Source organism: Rhinoraja longicauda, chromosome 21 (assembly GCF_053455715.1).
Source record: "Rhinoraja longicauda isolate Sanriku21f chromosome 21, sRhiLon1.1, whole genome shotgun sequence".
Lineage (NCBI taxonomy): Eukaryota > Metazoa > Chordata > Chondrichthyes > Rajiformes > Arhynchobatidae > Rhinoraja > Rhinoraja longicauda.
The window spans coordinates 35,462,467-35,487,472 of record NC_135973.1 but is presented as its reverse complement, the minus strand read 5'-3'; the positions used below and the strand labels follow the sequence as shown (position 1 = coordinate 35,487,472).

At 44.3% G+C, this 25,006-nt stretch overlaps 1 protein-coding gene across 2 annotated transcripts in view; it reads right to left on the bottom strand.

Annotated features, from left to right (window-relative positions):
* Positions 1–24,320, bottom strand: part of rrn3 (RRN3 homolog, RNA polymerase I transcription factor) — a 50,854-nt gene extending 26,534 nt beyond the window's left edge. Inside the window, exons 1-7 of one of the 2 annotated variants that reach the window (XM_078418325.1) lie at positions 24,202–24,320; positions 20,196–20,301; positions 20,056–20,112; positions 13,500–13,589; positions 13,190–13,319; positions 8,195–8,254; positions 7,376–7,439 (exon numbers count right to left, since the gene is read on the bottom strand). In XM_078418325.1, the coding sequence (XP_078274451.1) occupies positions 7,376–7,439; positions 8,195–8,254; positions 13,190–13,319; positions 13,500–13,589; positions 20,056–20,112; positions 20,196–20,291 (497 nt within the window). In that variant the 5' untranslated portion in view covers positions 20,292–20,301; positions 24,202–24,320. The remainder of the gene's footprint in view (positions 1–7,375; positions 7,440–8,194; positions 8,255–13,189; positions 13,320–13,499; positions 13,590–20,055; positions 20,113–20,195; positions 20,302–24,201) is intronic. The other variant, XM_078418326.1, reaches the window with a different exon arrangement.
* Positions 24,321–25,006: the final 686 nt, after the last annotated feature.

The window sequence follows — 25,006 nt, the reverse complement described above, 5'->3', positions numbered from 1 at the left end:
ATCATTCTTTAATGCAAGAACAAACAGGAAGAATTAAACAATAGGGACAGAAACTAAATGGAGCTCTCTATGCTGGCCGGAAGCAGTCAATTGAAACAATGAACAATTCCAATCATCTTAATTTTTACTTAAAAATGAATGAATGAATATGACATTTTCACTGTGAGTACAACTGATTGCTTTTCCAATGTTACTCCATCATTTGGCACAATTCACATTTTAAGTATAAGCACACTGTTCCAACAACTGCAATCCAACAACTGCAGTCAATAAAGGTCAGGAGAGCAGCAGCAGGAGCAAGGACGACCGTTGGCTGAAAGAAAGTAAGTGTGAATTACAGGTAAAAGTCCGTTAAAAAAAAGAGCGCCAAAGGGACGCTAACAGTCAGTCAGTAAAGGTCGGGAGAGCAGCAGCAGGAGCAAGGACGACCGTTGGCTGAAAGAAAGTGTGAATTACAGCAATTAAATTAGAAGCTTGGTAAATTGGACAATTAGTCAATTTAGCAACTGATATAAGCAAGACTTGCTCAAGGGGTGCGGCCCTGTCTGGGTGCAGCCCTGTAGAGGGAAGTGCCCCGTGAGAAAAATGCGAGTATTTGGCTGCGAGTCTCAAGTGCCCTGTGAGAAAAGTATGAATCCTTGGCTGTGAGTCTCAAGTGCCCTGTTGGAAAAGTGTAAGTCTTTGGCTGTGAGTCTTCGGCAAGGAGGCTGAGGTGAGGAGGATACGCTTGTTTTTAAACCTGATTTGTTTTTGACACTAAAGTAATGGCGGACAAGTTGGTACAGTGCGTTTCCTGCAGGATGTGGGAAGGTAGGGACTTAGCTGGAGCTTCTAGGAGCTACACCTATAAGAACTGTGTCCAGGTGCAGCTCCTAAATGTGGAGTTGGAAAAGCAGTTGGATGACCTCAGGGCCATCCGGGAATGCGAGAGTTTCCTGGACAGGACCTACTGTGAGGCTGTCACGCCAAGGGTCCAGGTCGAGCGAAGGTGGGAGACTGTTTCAAAGGGGAGTAAACATGGACTACAGGAGACCCGGGTGGCTGTGCCTATTGCAAACAGGTACACCCCCTTGGGAGCTGTCGGGGCAGAAGACGCTTCCAGTCCGAGCAGTGGACAGGTCGGTGGCTCTAATCCAGGCAAGGAGACCCGATCAGGGAGACCGAAGTAGGGAAGAGCCATAGTAGTGTGTGACTCCATTGTCCGAGGTACGGACAGTAAATTCTGTGGCCACAGGCGGGACTTGAGGATGGTCTGTTGCCTCCCTGGTGCCAGGGTTCAAGACATCATGGACCGGCTTCAGAACATCCTAGCGAGGGAAGGTGTTCAACCGGAAGTAGTTTTGCACGTGGGCACGAACGACGTCGGGAGGAAGAGGAAGGAGGTACTGCAACGTGAGTTTAGAGAGTTGGGAAGAAGACTGAGAAATAGAATGTTGAGGGTGGTTATGTCTGGACTGCTACCTGTACCTCGAACTGGTGAGGGCAGGAACAGAGAGATCGGGGTTATGAATCTATGGCTGTGGGATTGGTGCAGGGAGCAGGGATTTAGATTTCTAGACCACTGGGATCTCTTCTGGGGTAGGGGTGACCTGTACAAAAGGGACGGGTTACACCTTAACAGCAGGGGGACCAACATTCTGGCAGGCAGGTTTGCTAGTGTTACACGTGTGGGTTTAAACTAAGTAGTGGGGGGGGAGAGAGGGGTTGACAAATTGGGAATATGAAGATGGAGTTAAAGGGGAAACGAATACAGGAGAAATTGCAAATGACTCTCGAATAAATGGGAAGGGAAGTTCTAGATGGGATAAGAGAGTAAGGTCAGGGCCTATGGTGACCGGTGTGAGAGGGGAGGTGAATACCAAAGTTAAATGCGCGAAGTATAAAAAATAAAGTGGATGAGCTTGAGGCTCAGTTAGACATTGGCAAGTATGATGTTGTGGGAATCACTGAGACATGGCTACAAGAGGACCAGGGCTGGGAACTGAATATTCAGGGGTACACAACATATAGAAAAGACAGACAGGTGGGCAGAGGGGGTGGGGTCGCTCTATTGGTGAGGAATAATATTCACTCCCTTGCAAGGGGTGACATAGAATCAGGAGATGTAGAATCAGTATGGATAGAAATGAGGAATTGTAAGGGTAAAAAGACCCTAATGGGAGTTATCTACAGGCCCCCAAACAGTAGCATCGACAAAGGGTGCAAGTTGAATCAGGAGCTAAAATTGGTATGTCGTAAATGCAATGCTATGGTGGTTATGGGAGATTTCAACATGCAGGTGGACTGGGAAAATCAGGTTGGTAATGGACCCCAGGAAAGAGTGTTTGTGGAGTGCCTCCGAGATGGATTCTTAGAACAGCTTGTACTGGAGCCGCAAAAGAGCCATTAGGAGGCAGTGATCACAATATGATAAGTTTTACTCTACAAATTGAGAGGGAGAAAGGAAAATCGGAAGTGTCAGTATTACAGTATAGCAAAGGGGATTACAGAGGCATGAGCAAGCCAGAATTGACTGGAAGGAGGCCCTAGCAGGGAAGACGGTGGAACAGCAATGGCAGGTATTCCTGGGAATAATGCAGAAGTTGCAGGATCAATTTATCCCAAAGAGGAGGAAAGATTCTAAGGGGAGTAAGAGGCACCCGTGGCTGACAAGGGAAGTCAAGGACAGCATAAATATAAAAGAGAAGAGGTACAACAAAGCAAAGAGTGGGAATCCAGAGGATTGGGACTCTTTTAAAGAGCAACAGAAGATGACTAAGAAGGCAATACGGGGAGAAAAGATGAGGTACGAGGGTAAACTAGCCAATAACATAAAGGAGGATAGTAAAAGCTTTTTTAGGTATGTAAAGAGGAAAAAAATAGTCAAGGCAAATATGGGTCCCTTGAAGACAGAAGCAGGGGAATTTATTATGGGGAACAAGGAAATCGCAGACAAGTTGAACCGGTACTTTGGATCTGTCTTCACTAAGATACAAGCAATCTCCCAGATATTCTAGTGGCAAGAGATCCTAGGGTGACGGAGGAACTGAAGGAAATCCACATTAGGCAGGAAATGGTGTTGGGTAGACTGATGGGACTGAAGGCTGATAAATCCCCAGGGCCTGATGGTCTGCATCCCAGGGTACTTAAGGAGGTGGCGCTAGAAATTGTGGACGCATTGGTGATCATTTTCCAATGTTTTATAGATTCAGGATCAGTTCCTGGGGATTGGAGGGTAGCTGGAAGTGGCGGCGTCTAACGGCTGCGGCTCGCTAGCAGTCTGTTCGTCTTTTTTCCCTTTTTTTTTGGGATGGTTTTTTTTTTTTTGGTTTTTTTTTTGGTTGTGTATGTGTGGGGGGGGGTGGTGGTGTGGGTGGGGGGGGTGGGGGAAACTTTTCTCTTCCTCACGGCGCGGGGTGCGGCTCGGCTGCGGGGCCTAACATCGCCCGGTGCGGCTCGGCCGCTGGACTTTACATCGCCCGGTGCGGCTTGGCCGCTGGACTTAACAGTGCCCGGTGCGGCTCGGCCGCGGGACTTTTCATCGCCCGGTGCGGCTCGGCCGCGGGACTTTGCATCGCTGGTGCGACTCGGCCGCTGGACTTAACAGTGCCCGGTGCAGCTCGGCTGCGGGGCCTAACATCGCCTGGTGCGGCTCGGCCGCGGGACTTTACATCGCCCGGTGCAGCTCGGCCGCGGGACTTTTCATCGCTGGTGCGGCTCGGCCGCCGGACTTAACATCGCCCGGTGCGGCTCGGCCACGGGACTTAGCTGCGCAAGGCTTGGTCGCGGGGCCTTTCATCGCCCGGCTCGGCCGCGAGACGTTTCAGCGCCCGGTGCGATTCGGCCGCGGGGACCTCCATCCCCTTGCGGGGACTGTGCGGGTCGGTCGGGGACGAGCTGTCTGTCCGTGGGCGTGGGGAAGAGAGTGGAAGTTTTGTTGCCTCCATCACAGTGAGGGGGTGTTTGGAGTCACTGTGATGGACGTTTGTGTTGGGGTTATGTGTCTTGTGTTCTTTTTTTTATGACTGCTATGTAGTTTCGTTCGGTACCTCGGTACCAAATGACAAATAAAGCTCTGTTATACTGTTATAATGTTGTCCCACTTTTTAAGAAAGGAGGGAGAGAGAAAACGGGAAATTATAGACCAGTTAGTCTTACATCAGTGGTGGGGAAGATGCTGGAGTCAATTATAAAAGACGAAATTGCGGAGCATTTGGATAGTAGTAACAGGATCGTTCCGAGTCAGCATGGATTTACGAAGGGGAAATCATGCTTGACTAATCTTGTGGAATTCTTTGAGGATGTAACCAGAAAAATTGACAGGGGAGAGCCGGTGGATGTGGTGTACCTCTACTTTCAGAAAGCCTTAGACAAGGTTCCACATAGGAGATTAGTGGGCAAAATTAGAGCACATGGTATTGGAGGTAGGGTACTGACATGGATAGAAAATTGGTTGACAGACAGAAAGCAAAGAGTGGGGATAAATGGGTCCCTTTCAGAATGGCAGGCAGTGACTAGTGGAGAACCGCAAGGCACGGTGCTGGGACCGCAGCTATTTACAATATACATTAACGACTTGGATGAAGGGATTAAAAGTAACATTAGCAAATTTGCAGATGGTACAAAGCTGGGGGGTAGTGTGAACTGTGCGGAAGATGCTATGAGGTTGCAGGGTGACTTGGACAGGCTGTGTGAGTGGGCGGATGCATGGCAGATGCAGTTTAATGTGGATAAGTGTGGGGTTATCCACTTTGGTGGTAAGAATAGGAAGGCAGATTATTATCTGAATGGTGTGAAGTTAGGAAAAGGGGACGAACAACGAGATCTGGGTGTCCTAGTGCATCAGTCACTGAAAGGAAGCATGCAGGTACAGCAGGCAGTGAAGAAAGCCAATGGAATGTTGGCCTTCATAACAAGAGTAGTTGAGTACAGGAGCAAAGAGGTCCTTCTATAGTTGTACAGGGCCAAAGTGAGACTGCACCTGGAGTACTGTGTGCAGTTTTGGTGTGCAAATCTGAGGAAGGATATTCTTGCTATTGAGTGCGTGCAGCGTAGGCTTACTAGGTTAATTCCCGGAATGGCGGGACTGTTGAAAGACTGGAGCGACTAGGCTTATATACACTGGAATTTAGAAGGATGAGAGGGGATCTTATTGAAACATATAAGATTATTAAGGGATTGGACACGTTAGAGGCAGGAAACATGTTCCCAGTGTTGGGGGAGTCCAGAACCAGGGACCACAGTTTAAGAATAAGGGGTAGGCCATTTAGAGTAGAGATGAGGAAAAACATTTTCAGTCAGAGATTTGTAAATCTGTGGAATTCTATGCCTCCGAAGGCAGTGGAGGCCAATTCTGTGAATGCTTTCAAGAGAGAGCTATGGTATGGGGAGAAGGCAGGAACGGGGTACTGATTGAGAATGATCAGCCATGATCACATTGAATGGTGGTGCATGCTCGAAGGGCCGAATGGCCTACTCCTGCACCTATTGTCTATTGCTCCATCAGACAGCGTAAGAGAATACTGGCACATGAAATTTCTTCATCTGCTGCATCGCCCCATGTGTCGGTGGGGGTTATTGGGCATGTGTTTGGTCCCACTAGCTATCACAATGTTAGAACTCTTAATGTTTTAATGTGGAAATCAACAAATTAGTTAAGGCCTTGCTGTAGAAATGGAGTGAAGCAATCACAAACCTGCAAAAGAGCCATAATCCCAAAAAGACACTGTTTGAAATTATACGTATTAATACCAATTAACACACATTTCTCTTTGTATGTAATTTCAGCATTTTGTAAGTGTAACAAAAAATTGCTTTACATACAAGTCAATTGTAATATTTTAGTCACAAAATTGCATTGTATATGATGGCAGATAATCTATTTTAGATTTGTTAGGTCACTAGAATGCCTGACAGGAATTGTAAGTGATGGAAGAATCTGAATAATTTTTTTAAATGTGTTGTACTGTTCTAGCTAAGCTACATCTAAAATGTTAATATTTTAACTGTTCTCACTCTGTTAAAGGGCGATATATAGCAAACTAAGCTTACACACCAATGAGAGAGGAAAACATGTGGCATGACCCTGCCATCTACTGGTGGTGTATTGTAGTGAAGATAGACACTAAAAGCTGGAGTAACTCAACAGGACAGGCAGCATCTCTGGTGAGAAGGAATGGGTGACGTTTTGGGTAACTTGAATATGTGACATACCCATGGAATACCTAATAACAGTAATTATCTGTACTATAAAATAAACTAAATTATCTCAACCAATATAATTGGTTTAATCTAGTCAGTTGATTCAACAGTGTCTTTCATAGTGAAGTAGTATATGTGGCTTTGAGAGCAAACCCCTACAAGATGAGTTTAAATATAGACATTTTAAATAGCCAATATTCATCATAGGTAAAATCCAAATTGTTACAGTGACTAAGTGTGATTAGCAGAGTAACAAAATACCATCCAGACTCCATACAAAAGGTATAAGTGAAAGAAAATATATGAACACTGGATTCTAAAACAACTGGTGACAATTTAGAGGATGGTGAATCTGTGGAATTATTTGCCACAGAAGACTGTGGAGGCCAAATCAGTGGATATTTTTAAGGCAGAGATAGATAGATTCTTGATTAGTACAGGTGTCAGAGGTTGTGGGGAGAAGGCAGGAGAATGGGGTTAGGAGGGATAGATCAGCCATGATTGAATGGCAGAGTAGACCTGATGGGCCGAATGGCCTAATTCTACTCCTATCACATGACCTTGTGACTCTAACTCTGATCACTGAGTTAACCAATCTCACCCTCAATGACTCATCAGGTTGCTAATACTTGACCAGCATTTATGTTCGCAATCAATTAAATGTCTTAATTGAGGGAAAACGAATCAGCTTTAGCTAGCTCAATCTGAACAGAACTGGGATGTTGTGAACTCTGTAAGCATTGCAAAGCAATAATGCTGGGAAAAAAAATCAATTACCCAAGTGATTTTATTCAAAAGCCCCATCAATTTTTTCTAAACAAATTAATTATAAAAATGATTACGTTTTTAAATATAGAATATTTATTTTCCAGTAAAGATATTTAAAACCTGTGAAATAGTGATAATGTTATACGGAAAATTAAACAAAAGCAGCAATGAGAGCTGAAGAAAAAAATGTCCAATGACAGTAGTTTGCTTCAGTTTATGAGAAACCTTATCAGTGAAAATGAAAGAGAGAATCTACAATAACTAAAACTTTGCTTCATTAACCTCAGAAAATAAAGCAAATAAATCAATCAGCAAAGGAAACAATCTTGCATTGTCTATCCTCAGAGGATATTCATGCTCCTTTAAACTTTTCTGCATTCTACTCACCAAAGGCACACATTATTTAAATTGCAATACAAATACTTACGAGGGAACATATTTTGCTATTGTCTGTAAAGCTCGATGACAGATGTCAAAATTTTGTGGAAGCTCTGTAAAGTAAAAATAAATTAAGAATTTATTTCAGAGCTAATAAGCAAGAACATAGCAGAACAAGAAATAGATTAAAAAACCTCACAATATTTTTGAAAATTGGTGTGATGCATTCCATTTGGACAATACAACACAGGAAATATTGCATATAAGCAGTGGGCGAAAAAGGTTCAAAGGTGGTGGGACATCGTCTCTAACTTCAAACCACCATTATAAACATCTATGTTAAGCAGAACCATAGATTATCAAGCAGATCCAATATTTTTTCCCTCAAAGAGTAAAGTAGCCACTAAAAAAGGAGAGCTCTGGTTGTTGATAATTTGGGATATTTCTAAAGAAAACTTTTAAATAATTTTTGATCGAAAGTTTACTGGATGAACATTCCTAATATCTTTTGATCTGCATTGTAGTAAGTTTAATTATGGTTTGTTCTGTTTTTTTGCTCAATGTTCAGTCGTTTATCATACACCCAAAATATCCAATGGAAAGGAGGCAAGAACCATAAATTAGTTTAGAAGGATGAACATAAAGTATTTAAATAAGCAGAATAAAACATGCACTCCTAAATGGGTGTTGTGAAACAATTCATTAATTGGCAATGTACATAAACAGAGTGCAGAGAAAATGCAAATTTAAGCAATGTCCATCTTCACTATTCAAGCAGCAGTACTTTAGCATGTTTAAAAAAACAATACAAATCTTTATCATCCAAGTTACGACAAAAAAAATGCTTCTAAGAGTTTTAAAAACTTACTTTCATCTTCATCCTCAGAGTCTGAGATATCCACACCATTTTCTTGGATAACAATTCTCTCTGCAATATAGATTTAAAATGATTAATATTGTGCTAGGAAAATGAAGAGTTTACCAACACCTGCAAAGTGACCCAATATACTTCCACTTTCCACCAGTTGCCTGTTTGTTCAAAATATTTTTTTTCTCCAGCAAATGTAGTGCAGTTAGTTGTCAGTCTCTCCGATCAAATCAGATCATTACCCATTCCTTCTCTCCCAAGATGCTGCCTGACCTGCCGAGTTACTCCAGCATTTTGTGAATAGATCATTCCTCAAACTCTACCACAAGCACCTACCCAATACAATACAATATATCTTTATGGTCATTGTACAGGGGTACAACGAGATTGGGAATGTGCCTCCCATACGATGCAATAAATTAATTAGCTAGTCAGTATTAATTTAAACAACCCAATTAAACAAATTAGAACAGTTTTAAAACAGAATAAAGTACAAGTAGATCTGTGCCGGATCACTGTGCGATGTGACCATCCGGCTCAGCAGGACCGGTTCATAGCAGCTATGGCCCTGGGGACGAAGCTGTTCCTGAGTCTGTAGGTGCGGGCGTAGAAGGCCTTGTATCGTCTGCCCAATGGTAGAAGTTTGAACAGACTGTTGCAGGGGTGTGAAGAGTCTTTGTGGATGCTGGTGGCTTTTCTGAGACATCGTGTGTTGTAGATGCCCTCCAAGGCTGCTAGCTGTGTTCCAATGGTCCTCTGAGCTCTATGGACACCTCGCTGAAGAGCTTTCCTCTCTGCCTCCGTGCAGCTGAGATACCGCACAGGGATGCCATGTGTTAGGATGCTCTCTAAGGTGCAGCGGTAGAATGTCGTCAGCAGCTGTTGGGGTAGACCAGACTTTTTCAGTGTTCTTAGGTAGAACAGTCGTTGCTGTGCCTTCTTGACCAGCGCAGCAGTGTTATTGGACCATGTTAGGTCCTCCGAAATGTGAGTGCTCAGAAACTTGAAGCTGGACACTCTCTCCACACTGTCCCCGTTGATAAAGATCAGGGCGTAATCCCCGTTGTGTGACCTACGGAAGTTGATGATCAGTTCCTTGGTCTTGGTGGTATTTAGGGACGGGTTGTTATCAGAGCACCAGTCCGCCAGGTTCTGCACCTCCGCTCTGTATTTTGTTTCATCACTGTTGGTGATCAGCCTGATCACCGTTGTGTCATCTGCAAACTTGACAATGGTGTTGGTGTCGAATGCAGGAACACAGTCATGTGTGAAGAGGGAGTAGAGCATGGGGCTCAGAACACAGCCCTGTGGTGTGCCAGTACTCAGGGTGATAGTGGAGGACAGGTGCGGGTCCATTTTCACTGCCTGCGGTCGCTCCAGCAGGAAGTCCAGGATCCAGTCACATAACGACGAGCTGAGGCCTAGCTGGTGGAGTTTGGTGATGAGCTTGGTGGGGATGACCGTGTTGAAGGCAGAGCTATGGTCAATGAATAGCATCCTCATGTACGTGCCCTGTCTCTCCAGGTGAGTCAGGACAGTGTGAGGAGCCAGAGAGATGGTGTCCTCTGTGGATCTATTTGCCCTGTATGCAAATTGATGTGGGTCCAGTGAGTCAGGGATGCTGGATTTGATGTGTGAGAGGACCAGCCTTTCAAAGCACTTCATGACTATAGGAGTTAGGGCAACCGGACGGTAGTCGTTCAGGTTGGTGATCTTTGCTTTTTTCGGCCCAACTTCAGGCACTTGGGGACCTTAGCCAGAGATAATGACAGGTTAAAGATCCTGGTAAATACCTCAGCCAACTGTTCAGCACAGTCCTTAAGTACCCTTCCTTGAACTCCATCCGGGCCTGCAGCCTTGCGTGGGTTGACCCTTTGCAGAGCGCGTTGTACTTCCTGTGTGCTCAGTTGCAGGACCAGTCCCTCCGCCTTGGCTGGGGTTCGTACACTCAAGGTGGTGTTGCCAGTTTCGAAGCGGGCAAAGAAGGTGTTTAGCTCGTTGGTTAGTGTGATATCGCTGTGGGGGCAGGCAGGGCTGTCCCATGATATTTACCTCTCAACTCTCCATGTGCCCGACAACAAACATGCACTTTGTGAATGAAACAAAATCACATTACCCGTGAAAGTGCTTATGTGAACTCAAAACATACAATTACGTGGCTTCTACTCCTTCAAATGTTCTACTCCAGTGAAATATAGAATCACAATAGAGATACTTGCACTCAGAACTTGGGTTTATCCCTCTTACAATCTGCTTCCAATTTTTTATGTACCAAACAGCAATTCCATGGTCAGGAACTTGCCCTCATGTCAAAAACCGTGGCGTGATATTTGACTCCGCTTTTAAGTTTGACAAGCAAGTCAACTCTGTGGTAAAAGCGGCACGGTAGCGCAGCGGTAGAGTTGCTGCTTTACAGCGAATGCAGCGCCGGAGACTCAGGTTCGATCCTGACTACGGGTGCTGCACTGTAAGGAGTTTGTACGTTCTCCCCGTGACCTGCGTGGGTTTTCTCCGAGATCTTCGGTTTCCTCCCACACTCCAAAGACGTACAGGTATGTAGGTTAATTGGCTGGGTAAATGTAAAAATTGTCCCTAGTGGGTGTAGGATAGTGTTAATGTGCGGGGATCGCTGGGCGGCACGGACTTGGAGGGCCGAAAAGGCCTGTTTCCGGCTGTATATATATGATATGATATGATATGATAAGCCAGTTTCTTCCAGCTTCGTACCATAGCTAAAATCAAACCATTCCTCCAATTTGACGATCTAGAAAAAATCATCTATGCATTTATTTCCTCCCGCCTGGACTACTGCAACTCCCTATACACTGCAATCATCCCTGTCCCACCTGCAATTGGTCCAAAACACCGCAACAAGACTCCTGACGGGTACCCGTAAAAGGGACCACATCACCCCGATTCTGGCCTCTCTCCACTGGCTCCCAGTACGGTACAGAATCAACTTCAAGCTCCTCCTATTAGCATAAAGCCCTAAATGAGCTTGCCCCCTCCCCCCCACCCCCCCTTTTATCAAAAATCTTCTAACCCACCACTCAAACTCCAGGTCGCTCAGGTCAGCCGACTTGGGGCTACTGACTGTCCCGCAGTCTAGGCTTAAGCTCAGGGGTGACCGCGCTTTTGCAGTTGCAGCTCCTAAACTGTGGAACAGCATCCCACTCCCCATCAGAACTGCCCCCTCCATCGACTCCTTTAAATCCAGGCACAAAACCTACTTCTATTCCCTAGCGTTTGAGGCCCTCTGAGGGGGCGCTGTGAACTGTTTATGTCTGTGTTGTTAGGTTTGTGTGCTATTGTATGTTCGTTTTTAGTACCTGCACTGATGTACAGCACTTTGGTCAACGTGGGTTGTTTAAATGTGCTATACAAATAAAATTGACTTGACTTGACCACATGCACCAAATGTAAATTGCCCATGCATTAAATCCCACTTCAAAAAATCTGTTCTGCTTAAGTCATAGATAAATGAGTATCCCATGGTATCCCCATGCTGTCGAGTTCAGAATCAGCTTTTTTAAGTCCCAGCTACATAATGTGCCCCCAAATCAACGGCACTTACAGCAACAGATGATGAGTTGAGTTAAGTTTAGTTTATTGTCACGTGTACCGAGGTACAGTGAAAAGCTTTTGTTGCATGTCAACCAGTCAGCGGAAAGACAATACATGATTATAATTGAGCCATCCACACAGTCCAGTTACATTATAAAGGGAGTAACGTGAATAACGTTTATTGCAAGATAAAGCCAGTAAAACCCGATCAAAGATTGTGTGAGGGTGTCCAATACGGTAGATTGTATTTCAGTACTGGTCTCTAGTTGTTGGCAGGATGGATCAGTTGCCAGATAACAGCTGGGATATTTTGGTATAATATCAACATATAAAAGATATTTAGACAGGTACATGGATAGGAAAGATTCAGACAGAAATGGGCCAAATGGGACTAGCTTCGATGGGGCATCCCAGTTGGCATGGACAAATTGTGCCGAAAGGCCAGTTGCCTTACAATGTAGTAAACATACAGTACGAAAATCTTGTAACAACTTGTCAGCATTCATTTTGCAGAACACTTATGCTCAGTCCACAAAGGCCAGCTGGATCTCCCAATTGCTAACCATTTTGACTCTTCCCATTTTGACTCTTCCCATTTCCATACTCACCTGGGTCCGATCATACAAACTGGAGCAATAACACCTCATATTCTGCTTGGGTAGCTTTCAACCCAACGGTATGAGCGTTGAATCTTCCAATTTTAGGCAACTACAGAACCCTCCCCTCTGCTTTCTTCCCCCATATAACTCCCCCCCCCTACCTTTCCCTGTGCCCCACTTGGATTTGCACCTATTTTTACCCTCCCCGTCTTCCCTTTCATTCCTACACTCAATACGAGCCCTACATTCCACACAAACCCTACATTCATTCCTCTAACTGCACAATTCGCAATTGTTCAATCCTTTTGCCTTACATCTTCATAAATTCATGACAGGAGCAGAACCAGGCCATTCAACACATCGAGTTTGCTCCACCATTCAATCATGGCTGATGGATATTTCCCTCTCAACCATCTGACGTTTCATCTCTGGCCTTTGTCCAACCATCTGCCTATCAAAAAGCCCTTATCACCTGTAACAACCTATTACCTGACAGGTTTTGTCCTGCCTCAGCTTTCTTTCTCCCCACTCCCACAACCAGTCTGAAGAAGGGTCTCGACCCAAAATGTCACTTATCTATGTTCTCCAGAGATGCTGGCTGACCCACTGAGTTATTCCAGCACTGTGTCTTCTCTTGAAAATTGCAACTGTTCATAAAAGTAGTCTATTAACACACACCCAACAAGTACAGAACATCTTGTTCTGCACTTAAAAACAAGTACATGAAAGAATGACAAACTCCTTCAACCAAAATACACAACCCTTCACCTGCACTTTTAAAGGATAAAACGTACTCAATAAAATAACATAATAGAAGCAAATATATTATTACCTGGTACAAAATTGGAGACGATCATCCTAAGGCAAGACCGCAGGTAGACAGTCTGTGCTGACACTAAGTTGCTTAAAAAGGCCAAGTATTCCTCGACCACCAACAGGCTTCGACATAACCAAGGCAGCTTCTGAAATGCATTTAAGCACAGATAAAGTACTTGCTAATGTTTGCACACTTTATTTAATTTTCTTAAACAGATCTTGGCAAGACAGAATGAATCCATTGACAAAAGTTTATCTAGAGTGAAGCAAGCCAAAGATACTTATTGTGAACACAAAATAGTGAAAGAAAATTTGAAAAAACTAACCAGTATTTTGCTAACAAGATACTCAAAATCTTTTGTCAACTGTGCTACACAGGCACGGAATTCCTGAAGCCAATTGATTATTTGAGCATCCTAAAAAACAAAAATATATACATAATTATACATTTTAAAACTTAACAGATTCTATTTAGAGATTATATTTAATCAATTAACCCAAATTCTATTAGCACATCAAGACAATGATTCAAGTTTAAAAATATCTATTGACATGGAATCTAAAATGTTTTACAGCGAATGAATTACTTTGAAGACCTGTCACGTCATCAAGAAAACGTCACAATTAATTTGTACAGAATCTCAAATAAAATGAATGATGAGCACCTGGGTTATCGACAATAGACAATAGGTGCAGGAGTAGGCCATTCGGCCCTTCCAGCCAGCACCGCCATTCTCGGTTCTTGGTCATCCAAAATATTCCAAATGGAATTTAAACTGGAGGTGACACAGTATGGACTTAAGCAAGAAGGGCTTCTTGGAGAAGAGCTGCCTTAAATTTAGTTGCGCTTGGTTGAGTAACTATAGTAGGGTGAAGACTATTCCATGCTTTAATTGTGTGAAGGAAGAATGAATTGCTATACACATTTGTCTTGATAGCTGGTATCACAAATTGAATCGAATGCCCTTGTCTACTCTTGATAGGTTTGGGTTTGGTGTAGATGTGGTAATCTATGTCGAGCTGACCATTTAACATTTTGTAAAAACAGGTCAAACAGTGGGCTTTACGTCTGTCTTGGAGAGTGTTCCACCCCAATGAATTTAGAAGTTTGGTAACACTCGCTTCTCTCTCATAGGTATTTGTAACAAAACGAGCTGCCTGTCCTTGGACACGTTCGACGGAAGAAATGTTTTTATTTGTGTATGGATCCCATGCTGCAACTGCGCAGTCCAAATGTGGTCTAACAAGGGTGAAGCATAACTTCTCCTTGATAGAAGTTGAACAATGATAAAAGTTGCGTCTCAGAAAATTTAGGACACCTGTTGCTTTCACCGTTGCTCTTACTCCCCTGAGAATCTTTCTTCCTCTTTGGAATGAACTGATCCTGCACCTTCTGTATTATTCCCAGAAATACCTGCCATTGTTGTTCCACTATCTTCCCTGCTAGGGTCTCTTTCCAGTCAACTCTGGCCAGCTCCTCCCTCATGCCTCCATAGTCCCCCTTGCTCAACTGCAATTCTGACACTTCTGATTTTCCCTTCTCCCTCTCAAATTGTAGATTTATATTATGATCATATTATGATCACTACCTCCTAATGGCTCTTTAACCTTGAGTTCCCTTATCAAATCCGGTTAATTACACAACACTAAATCCAGAATTGCCTTCTCCTTGGCAGGCTCCAGTACAAGCTGTTCTAAGAATCCATCTCAGAGGCACACCACAAACTCCCTTTCTTGGGGTCCATTACCAAGCTGATTTTCCCAGTCTACCTGCATGTTGAAATCTCCTATAACCACTGTAGGATTACTTTTGTGACATGCCAATTTTAACTGTTGATTCAACTGTCTTATCTGTGCACCAAACTTAGCAAACAGCTTACCCATCATCAAAGCACAAAAAGATTAATCTTGCATTAACTACAACTATGGTAGGAATTTAGTAAGAGTAGTTAAAAATGCAGTAGTCGCTCAGAAGGTCTCAATGTGCTTCATCTGACAATTAGATCCATCCTTGCTCCAGATATGAAGCCTGGTGGGTGGCTAACGTTGTGCCTCTATTTCAGAAGGGCTGCAAAGGAAAAACTAGGGGACTATAAACCAATGGGCCTAACATCTGTGGTAAACAAATTATGCAGGGATAAGATATTGTGCATTTGGATAAACAGGGATTAATTAGGGATGGTCAGCATAGTTTTGTACTTGGGAGATCATACCTTACGAATCTAATTTGAGCTTTTTGAAAAAGTAACCAAAAAGGTTAATGAGGGGAAAGTTGTAGACTTTGTTTATATGGACTTCAACGAGGCATTTGATAAGATTTCGCTGTGGATGGCAGTCTGAAGAAGGGTTTCGACCCAAAACATCACCCAGTTCTTTTCTCCAGAGATGCTGCCTGACCCACTGAGTTACTCCAGCATTTGGTGTCTATCTTAGGCATTAGATAAGGTTCTGCATGGTTGGCTGCTCTGGAAGGTTGGATCGCATGGGATCCAAGAAGAGTTAGCCAACTGGATAGAGAATGCTTTCATAGAAGGAAGTAGTGGTGGAAGGTTGTTTATCAGACAGGAGGCCTGTGACATGTAGTGACCTGGCGCTGGGCCCATTTCTGTTTGTGGTTTATATCAATGAATTGAAGAATGTAGAAGGCATGAATAGCAAGTTTGCAGATGACACTAAAGTTAGTGGTATCATAGATAGCAAAGATGGTTATCAAAAATTACGGCAGGATCTTGATCAGTTGGGCAAGTGGGCTGTGGAATGGTTAATGGAGTTTAATGCAGATGTGTGAGTTGTTGCATTTTGTCAAGTCAAACCAGGACAGGACCTTCACAGTAAATGGCAGGGCCCTGGGGAGTGTTGCACATTAGAGGGATCTAGGAGTGCAGGTACATAGTTCCTTGAAAAGGACATCATAGATAGATAAGGTGGTCAAGAAGGCTTTCGGCTCATTGGCCTTCATCAGTCAAAATGTCAAAAAGTTAGGATGTTTTGGAAAGAACTTCAGATACTGGTTTAAATCGAAGGTAGACACAAAATGTTGGAGTAACTCAGCGGGGCAGGCAGCATCTCTGGAGAGAAGGAATGGGTGATGATTCAGATGTTACAATACAGTTATACAAAACATTGGTAAGGCAGTATTTGGAATATTGTGTTCAGTTTTGTCACCCTACAATAGAAAGGATGTTGGTAAGCTGGAATGGGTGCAGAGAAGATGTACAAGGATATTGCCAGGACTTCAGGGAGAAGTTGGGCAAGCTTGGACTTTATTCCTTGGAGTGCAGGAAGCTGAGGGGTGGTCATATAGAGGTGTATGAGGAGAACAGACAGGATGAATGCAGAGTATTTAACCCGAGTAGAGGAATCAAGAACCAGGGAACATAGATTTAAGGCGAGAGGGTATAGATTTAATAGGAACCTGAGGGGCAGGTTCCTCTGGAACAGAGGGTGGTGGGGTATGGAACACCAGAGTTTTACACAGAGGGTGGTGAGGTATGGAACAAGCTGTCAGAGGTGGTAGTTGAGGCAGTTACTAGAACAACATTTAAAATACATTTGGACAGGTACATGGATTGTAACGGTTTAGGCGATATGGTCCAAACGCAAGCACGTGTGACTAGTGCAGATGGGGCATCTTGATAGGCATGTTGACCTGAAGGGCCTCATTCTGTGCTGTGTGAGTATTTACAGTTTACTGATTGAAATGCAGCAAATCTATCATCTATATTAGGGGCCTCCAAACATTTCAGCATGAGGACATTACATTACATATTTGGCACATTTTTGCAGGCCGTAAGAGAAAATAAAGAAGTGTGAGTCTTATAAATTTAATGAACTCAAAAAAGTTTAGACTAGGTTACGTTCAATTAGATTAGGAAAGGTTAAACTAGGTTAGGTTAAATTAGGTTAGTTTACATTAGGTTTAGATGGCAAATGAATAATATTCAATCTTTAAAAAGAGCTTGAAATATTGGAATATATATATACCGAAGGTATATAATTATTTATAAAACAGAAAAAATACAGCACCACCACTGGGGGAGAGAGAGGGGAGATAGAGAGGGGGAGGGAAGCGAGTGGGGGAAGAGAGTCGGGGTAGAGGGAGCAGCAGGTGAGAGTGGATGCACGGGGAGGGTGTCAGAGGGCCCGGTGGAGGAGCGCCACCACTTGCGGGGGCTGCTCTCTCTCCCTCTCTTTCCCCTCTCCCTCTCTCCAAGAGCCAGCGAGATCTGCGCCTCTCCTCCACTCTCTCCGGCCCCGTCTCCCTCTAACGCAGCGAAATAAGAACATACACAAGTGTAGTTGTTGTTCAGAAGCCCCGCATCCCCGGGGTGAGCGGCAGCGGCGAGGAGGGAAGTTTCATTTTTGTGTTTGTTCTTATTTCGCTCCGGAGACGGGGCCGGAGAGTGTGGAGCAGCGGCGCAGATCTCGCTGGCTCTGGGAGAGAGGAGGGAGGGAGGGAGGGAAAGGGGAGGGAGGGAGGGAGGGAAAGGGGAGAGAGGGAGGGAGCAGCCCTTGCAATTGGCGGCGCTCCTTCACCGGACCCTCTGACACCCTCCCCCTCCCCGCACTCCCACCCGTTGCTCCTTCTACCCCGACTCTCTCTCCCCCCCACTCTCTTCCCTCCCCTCCTCTCTACCCGCTCTCTCTCTATCTCCCCTCTCTCTCCCCCAGTGGTGGCCTCCTCCCCCTCCTCGGGGTGAGCGGCGGCAGCGGCGGTGAGGAGGGAAGTTTCTTTGGGTTTGTTGTTTGCGAGGGGGCGCTGCGATCTCTCGCCTTGTCCCGGCTCTGGGTCGGTGGCGATCCGCTCTCCGGTGAACCTTGACTGGCAGCTTCTGCCTCCAGTCCCCGCTGTCTAAGAGCTTGCCGCGGGCCGGATAAAATCTCGTGGTGGGCCGGATGTGGCCCTCGGGCCATTGTTTGGAGACTGCTGATCTATATCAAGTAGTCGATACAGTGAGATATAGACTAGTTGCAGAAATCGGTGGAGAAATGGCAGATGGAGTTTAACCCGAGCATGTACGAGGTGTTGCACTTTGGGAGATTGAGTGGAAGGAGAGAGTTAATAGCAGGACCATTAACAGCATTGATGTGCAGAGGGTTCTTGGCTGGATGGCAGAAAACAAAGAGTGGCAATAAAGGGGGCTTTTTCTGGTAGGCTGCCAATGACTAGTGGAGTTCCGCAATGGTCGGTGCTGGTCAGCTACTCTTCACATTGTATATTAATGATTTAGAAGAGGGATTGAATGCTTTGTGGCAAAGTTTGCAGATGATACAAAAATAAGTGGAGGGGCAGGTTGTGCAGAGAAAGCAAGAACTCTGCAGAAGGACTTGGGCAGGTTGGGAGAGTGGGCAGAGAAGTGGCAGATGGAATATAGTGTAGCAAAGTGTGGAGTCATGCATTTTGGTAGAAGGGATAAAGGCGTAGACTATTTTCTAAATAAGGTGAGAATCCAGAAATTGGAGGTGCAAAGGGACTTGGTAGTGCTGGGGCAAGATTCCCAAAAAGTTAATCGGCAAGTCAAATCAGTAGTAAAGAAAGCAAACTCAATGCTAGCATTTATTTCAAGAGGGCTTGTATGCAAAAACAGGGATGAAATGCTGAGTCTCCATAAGGCACTGGTAAGGCCACATTTGGAATATTGTGTGCAATTTTGGGCACCATATCTGAGGAAGGATGTGCTGGCTCTGGAGAGGGTCCAGAGGAGGTTTACAAGAATGATCCGAGGAATGAGTAGGTTAACCTATGATGAGCGTTTGTCGGCACTGGGCCTGTACTCGCTGGAGTTTAAAGGGATGGGGGGGCGGGGACCTCATTGAACATACAGAATAGTGAAAGACTTAGGTAGAGTTCGATGTGGAGAGGATGTTTTCACTAGTGGTAGAGTCTAGGACCAGAGGTCATAGCCTCATAAATTAAGAGGCATTCTTTTAGGAAGATGAGGAGAAATGGCTGTGGTCAGAGTGTGGCGAATCTGTGGAATTCTTTGCCACAGAATGCTGTGGAGGCCAAGTCAGTGGATATTTTGAAGACAGAGATAGATTTTTGATTAGTACAGGTGTCAAAGGTTATGGTGAGAAGGCAGGAGAATGGGGTTTGGAGGGAGAGATAGATCAGCCATGATTGAATGGCGGAGTAGACTTGATGGGCCGAATGGCCTAATTCTACTTCTATCCCTTATGACCTAAATACAAGTTTATAGCTGACTGAAAGTGGTTAAGTAGATAAGGTGGTTAAAAAGACGTATGATAAACATACATTCATTGCTAGGGGCATTGAATACAAGTCAGGAAGTCATGATGCAACTCTATTGGACTTTGGTTAGGCCTTGTGGCGGCTTTGGAGAGGATGTTTACTACAATGCTGCCTGGATTAGAGGGTTTAAGGTTGAACAGAATTGATTGTTTTCTCTGAAATGCCAGTGGTTGAGGGGAGACTGATAGAAGCATGAGAGGCATAGATAGGGTATACAATCAGAACCTTTATCCCAGGGTAGAAGTGTCCAACACTAGAGGGCATAGCTATAAGAGGGGGAATGTTTAATGGAGATGTGCGGAACAAGTTTAGTTTTTACAGAGAATGGATCGCGCTGCCAGGGATGGTGCTGGCATTTGAGGTTTTTATATAGTGGCATTTAAGAAGTTTTGGATAGGCACATGGAAGTGCAGAGAATAGAGGGATATTGATCATGTACAGGTACACAAGTGCAGTTTAACTTGGTCTCATGATCGGCACAAACATTATGAAGGGCCCATTCCTGCCTTGTACTGTTCAATGTTCTAGTACAAATAAAGCAATCAATCACAGTTGGTGCGGGAGTGTAAAGTTTCAAACATAAATAACCAAATGTTATGAAAATGTAAATAACATAATTTATTGATTACCTTTATTTCTGGATCAACCAGCTGAATCATGAGCAAATCATATTCTGTAGTATCTCCCTAAAGCAAAACAAGATTCAAATCAAATCGGCAATTACATTTCCCAAATCCTGTGACAAATCCTGTGACAATAATTGATTTACCTGTTTATATTTCTTTAGGGTTTCTGCAACAGTTCCCCCAAAACGGACTGTTTTCCTTGGAGGGGAACTAAAGAATTCACCATCCTCCAGCATCATGAACAGAAACCTTCAGGAATTTACAAACAATTAACTACATGGTAAACAGCTCCCTCTTTCCCCTTCTCAAATGTTCCACACATCTCCTTTCTCAAAACATCCACCATTCAATCCTTGCAAAGCACAGGCCCATTTTAAACCTCCTTAACTTCAATTCAACATGTACCCTAAATGTGAGCTGGAAGAGCTAATGCTCAAAGGAAGGATGAGGTGCTGCAAAGATAATTTAGGGAGTTATGTTGAAAGTTAAAAAGCAAGACCTGTAAATTTGTAATCTCAGAATTACTCTGTGCCACATTCAACTGAAGCAAAATAAAAAAAGAGACAGTATAATTAAATGTGTGGCTAAGGAGCTGGTGTAGCGATGAGGACTTCAGGTACATGGGATATCATTAGGCTTTATTCCAGGATATGTGCAAGGACAGGTTGCATCTAAACTGGAGGGGAGCCAATATCCTTGTAGGGTAGGAAACTGCAGATGCTGGTTTAAATCGAAGGTAGACACAAAATGCTGGAGTAACTCAGAGGGATAGGCAGTGTTTCTGGAGAGAAGGAATGGGTGATGTTTCGGGTCGAGACACTTCTTCAGACTGATCTTTGTAGGGTGGTTTGCTAGTGCTACTCTGGAGGGCTGAAAATAGCATGGCAGAACAGATTGGAGCAGTATCTTTCCCCTTTCACCTTAAACTATGTCCTCTGATTCTTGAGAATTAGTTGAGGCAGGCACATTAACAATAATTAAAAGTCATTTGGACGGCTATATACACTGGAAAGATTCAGAGGCCAGATATGGGCAAATGGTATGCAATCTCGGCAAGTAGTCGTAGTGCCATATGGTCTTCTGACCTTTACTTCTGGATGAGGTATAATCCTCTGTTCCCTTGTAATGACTCCATCTTTTGCCAAGTCAACTTCTTAGAATGAACCAGAACCATCAGGCCTATAACATTGCCGAACAATTTGCACCCAGTCCAGGTCTCTAACTCTATCCTCATCATCACAAAGAGCATCGATTTTTATCCTCACATGCTCCTTATTTACCCATGTGAAAGAAAGAACTGCAGATGCTGGTTTAAATCGAAGGTAGACAAAATGCTGGAGTAACTCAGCGGGACAGGAAGCATCTCTGGAGAGAAGGAATGGGTGATATTTCGGGTCTGAAGGGTCTCGACCCAAAACGTCACCCATTCCTTCTCTCCAGGGATGCTGCCTGTCCCACAGAGTTGCTCCAGCATTTTGTCTACCTCCTTATTTCCTATCCTACAACCAAAATCTAAGTTACATTATTTCTATACTCAATTATTCTTGTGCTCTCCTGGCAAGCCTTTCATTTTCAATCCTGCAGGAACTCTTCCAAAACTCTTGCCTGATTTCCAATTCTCTAATGCCCCCATACTCTCCATCTCACTCTTTACTCCTGCATTCAACACCTACATTAACTCAGTTCTTCAACATCTGGATTTGTGTTTCTTGGGTTCAAATGTCTCCATATTTTTTTCATTACAACTCTAGTTCTCCAATTATTTTTGCTTCCATTCCCTTTATCCCACTCTGGAATTACCGAAGAAGGCTTTCCCTTTTCTTGAGACTGACCACTTTCTTGCCACAGAAAATAGTCATATAACATACACTACGTCAAAGCTCCTGGACTTTCATTATTTCACATTCTTCTAAATTTCATAAAACACCGTTTCCTCCTTGCACCCCCACAACTCTCTGGAGTGGAGAATTTCAGTGATCCGCCATTCACTATGAGAAGAACATAACTCAGTTATAAATGACCCAAACTTGTTGCCTTGTTCAAGTTTCTCCCTCTATTGGTAACAACTTAATGTCTCTTCTGTCACATCCCCTCAGGATCTCATATCTTTCAATTACACTCTCCTTTGCCTATCCTGTTATTTATTTACTCAAATATACAACAGATTTGTCAGGCAAGATCTCCCCTTCACAAAACCATGCTCACTTTGGCCTATTTTATCATGTGCTTCTAAGTACTTGGAAAACTCATTCTTTACAATGGACTCTAAAACCTTACCAACTACTGAAGTCAGGCTACCAGGCCTGTAATTATTCCTACGAAAGACACAAAATGCTGGAGTAACTCAGCAGGACAGGCAGCATCTCTGAAGTGAATTGAGAGTGATCAGCCATGATCGTATTGAATGGCGGTGCTGGCTCGAAGGGCTGAATGGCCTACTCCTGCACCTATTGTCTATTGTCTATTGAAAGAACGGGTCAAGACCTTTCTTCAGAGTGAGTAGAGTAGTGAATAAATTTTGAAGTGGGCCTTTTTGACCAAGTTGAGATCTAGTTGCTCAATCCCCTTTGTAAATGACTGACCATCGGGAGCGGCACGTGTGTTGGGTGGTAGCATATTCCATTCCCTTATCATCCTAGGGTAAAGGGAATATTGGTAGCAAAGTTTATTGAAATTCAGCGAGTTGATTTTTAGATTATTTTTTTTTTTAGATTTTTGAGATACAGCACAGAAACAGGCCATTCGGCCCACCGGGTCCGTGCCACCCAGCAATCCCTGCACATTAACACTACCCTACACCCACTAGGGACCATTTTTACATTTGCCCAGCCAATTAACCTACAAACCTGTACGTCTTTGGAGTGTGGGAGGAAACCGAAGATATCGGAGAAAACCCACGCAGGTCACGTACAGACAGCACCCGTAGTCAGGATCGAACCTGGGTCTCCGGCGCTGCATTCGCTGTAAGGCAGCAACTCTACCGCTGTGCCACCGTGCCGCCCTATCTTATGTCCCTTGATGATGTAGGGACCGGCATTTTCTCATTTCATGGCAGTTGGTGCTCTGGGATGACGGGAGATTTGATGGCGTGATTTTGTGAATCTTTTTGTAAATTGCAATAAGTCTTAGTCTGATTCTGCGGAGCTCTAGGGTATCCCATCCGAGAGAAATCAGCATATTATTCACGCTTGATTTGCGCTTGTAGTCATTACATACAAAGCAAGCTGCTCGGCATTATACTTTCTCCAGGGTGATCTTGTTGCTGTTGTTGAAAGGATCCCATACAGTCCCACAATACTCAAATTTGGGCCTGACCAGGGACTTGTAGGCGTTCTCTTTGACGGATGTACTACATGCGTGAAAACTTATTTTAAGAAGGCCGAGCGTTCTATTTGCTTTGGGGGTGGAGATCAAGAAAATGTAGAACAGAATATTGTTAGCTAGAAGAAAACAATAAAGCAAACAAAGATAAAATGTAATCAGGGACAGTCAGACTGATCGGAGAACTGGGAAGGGGAGGGATGGAGAGAGGGGAAAGCAAGGGTTACACAAAGTTAGAGAAGTCAATGTTCATATCGCTGGGGTGTAAGCTGCCCAAGCGAAATATGAGATGCTGTTCCTCCATATAATCATTAGAAAACCATGTTGACTTGGTTTAATTACTCCAGCTGTGTTGACACCTTAGTGTTACATTTCTACTGATTTTTTTTTCACAAGATAGCTCGGCAAATCTCCAGCCTTGCCAACCATTTGCTGAACCTGCATGTTAATACGGGCCATCTATCTACACGGCTGGTTAAACCTGCGCCATGAGTTGTCCGTTGTCTAAATCATCCCCAGCCCAGGCTCAGCCTCAGCCTCCGCACGTCGGCACCGAACATGCAGTCAAGGGGCTTCCTTTAGTCGCCTTACCCAGCGAGAGGGGAAAGGCCACACGAGTTTTAAACCCCGGACACTGTTTCTGGTTCACTTCTCTTCGCTTGACTTTACCACTGAGTTGTTTAAATGCCTGTTTCGCAGCGTTAGGTCACCATGGCATGGCATGCACCGGCCCACCGCAGCACCGACAACCCGCTCCCGAAGCGCCCCGCCCCCCTCCCCGCAACCACCGGGCCCGGCCCGCGCCGCGCCTCGCCTCGCCGCAACCACCTCCGTCTCTGCCCGCCGCGGAGCGCCGTCCTCCCGGGGCCCGGACACGTACCGACAGCGGGCCGCTGTTACCCGCTGTACTCCCGCCCTCCGAAACCATCGCACTTCCTCCGGAAGAACATTCTGGACCCGGTGACGCGCTCCGGCCACCAAAGGTACTAGAGGAGCACGATGGACCACTCGACCCTCAAACCCGTAGTGGGTCATGGGTACATTTCGGCGCCATTTTAGTAAGCAGATTGTGTGCCAGGCTGGGCAGTGTTCACAACTCTGCAATGTCTTCGTATTTTTAAATGTTTGCAAACTATTATTTTTGTTCAATTTCTTAAATAAGTTGATAGTTGACATTTATAACTATTTCTTGAAGAGTTGCTGCTTCGTGATCTTTAAACTTTGGATGTCACTGATTGAACATTTGCAATGGAGATCCACTCTGGATCAGGCCAATTGATCATATTTAATGAACTATTAATTTTCTCTTTTTCTGTTAATTTTAATTTCACCTCCACGAGCTGTATCTCTTTTTGTTTTATTTTAAAAAGTCATGGAAGCAGAGATTAGGCATTTGCAAACAATAGAACTCTACTGTATCCACAATATAATTGAAAAGACATTTAACTTTATACTAAGAGCCAAGAAAATTTGAATTGGTGAATTGATTAGTTAAAAACCCTTGACAGCCACTAAAATGATCAATGCTGCCTGACATGGTACAGAAGCATGAATCCAATTCAAATAGACACAGTGGTGGAGTAAGTCACCGGGTCAGGGAGCATCTGTGAAGAAAAAGGATGGGTGATGTTTC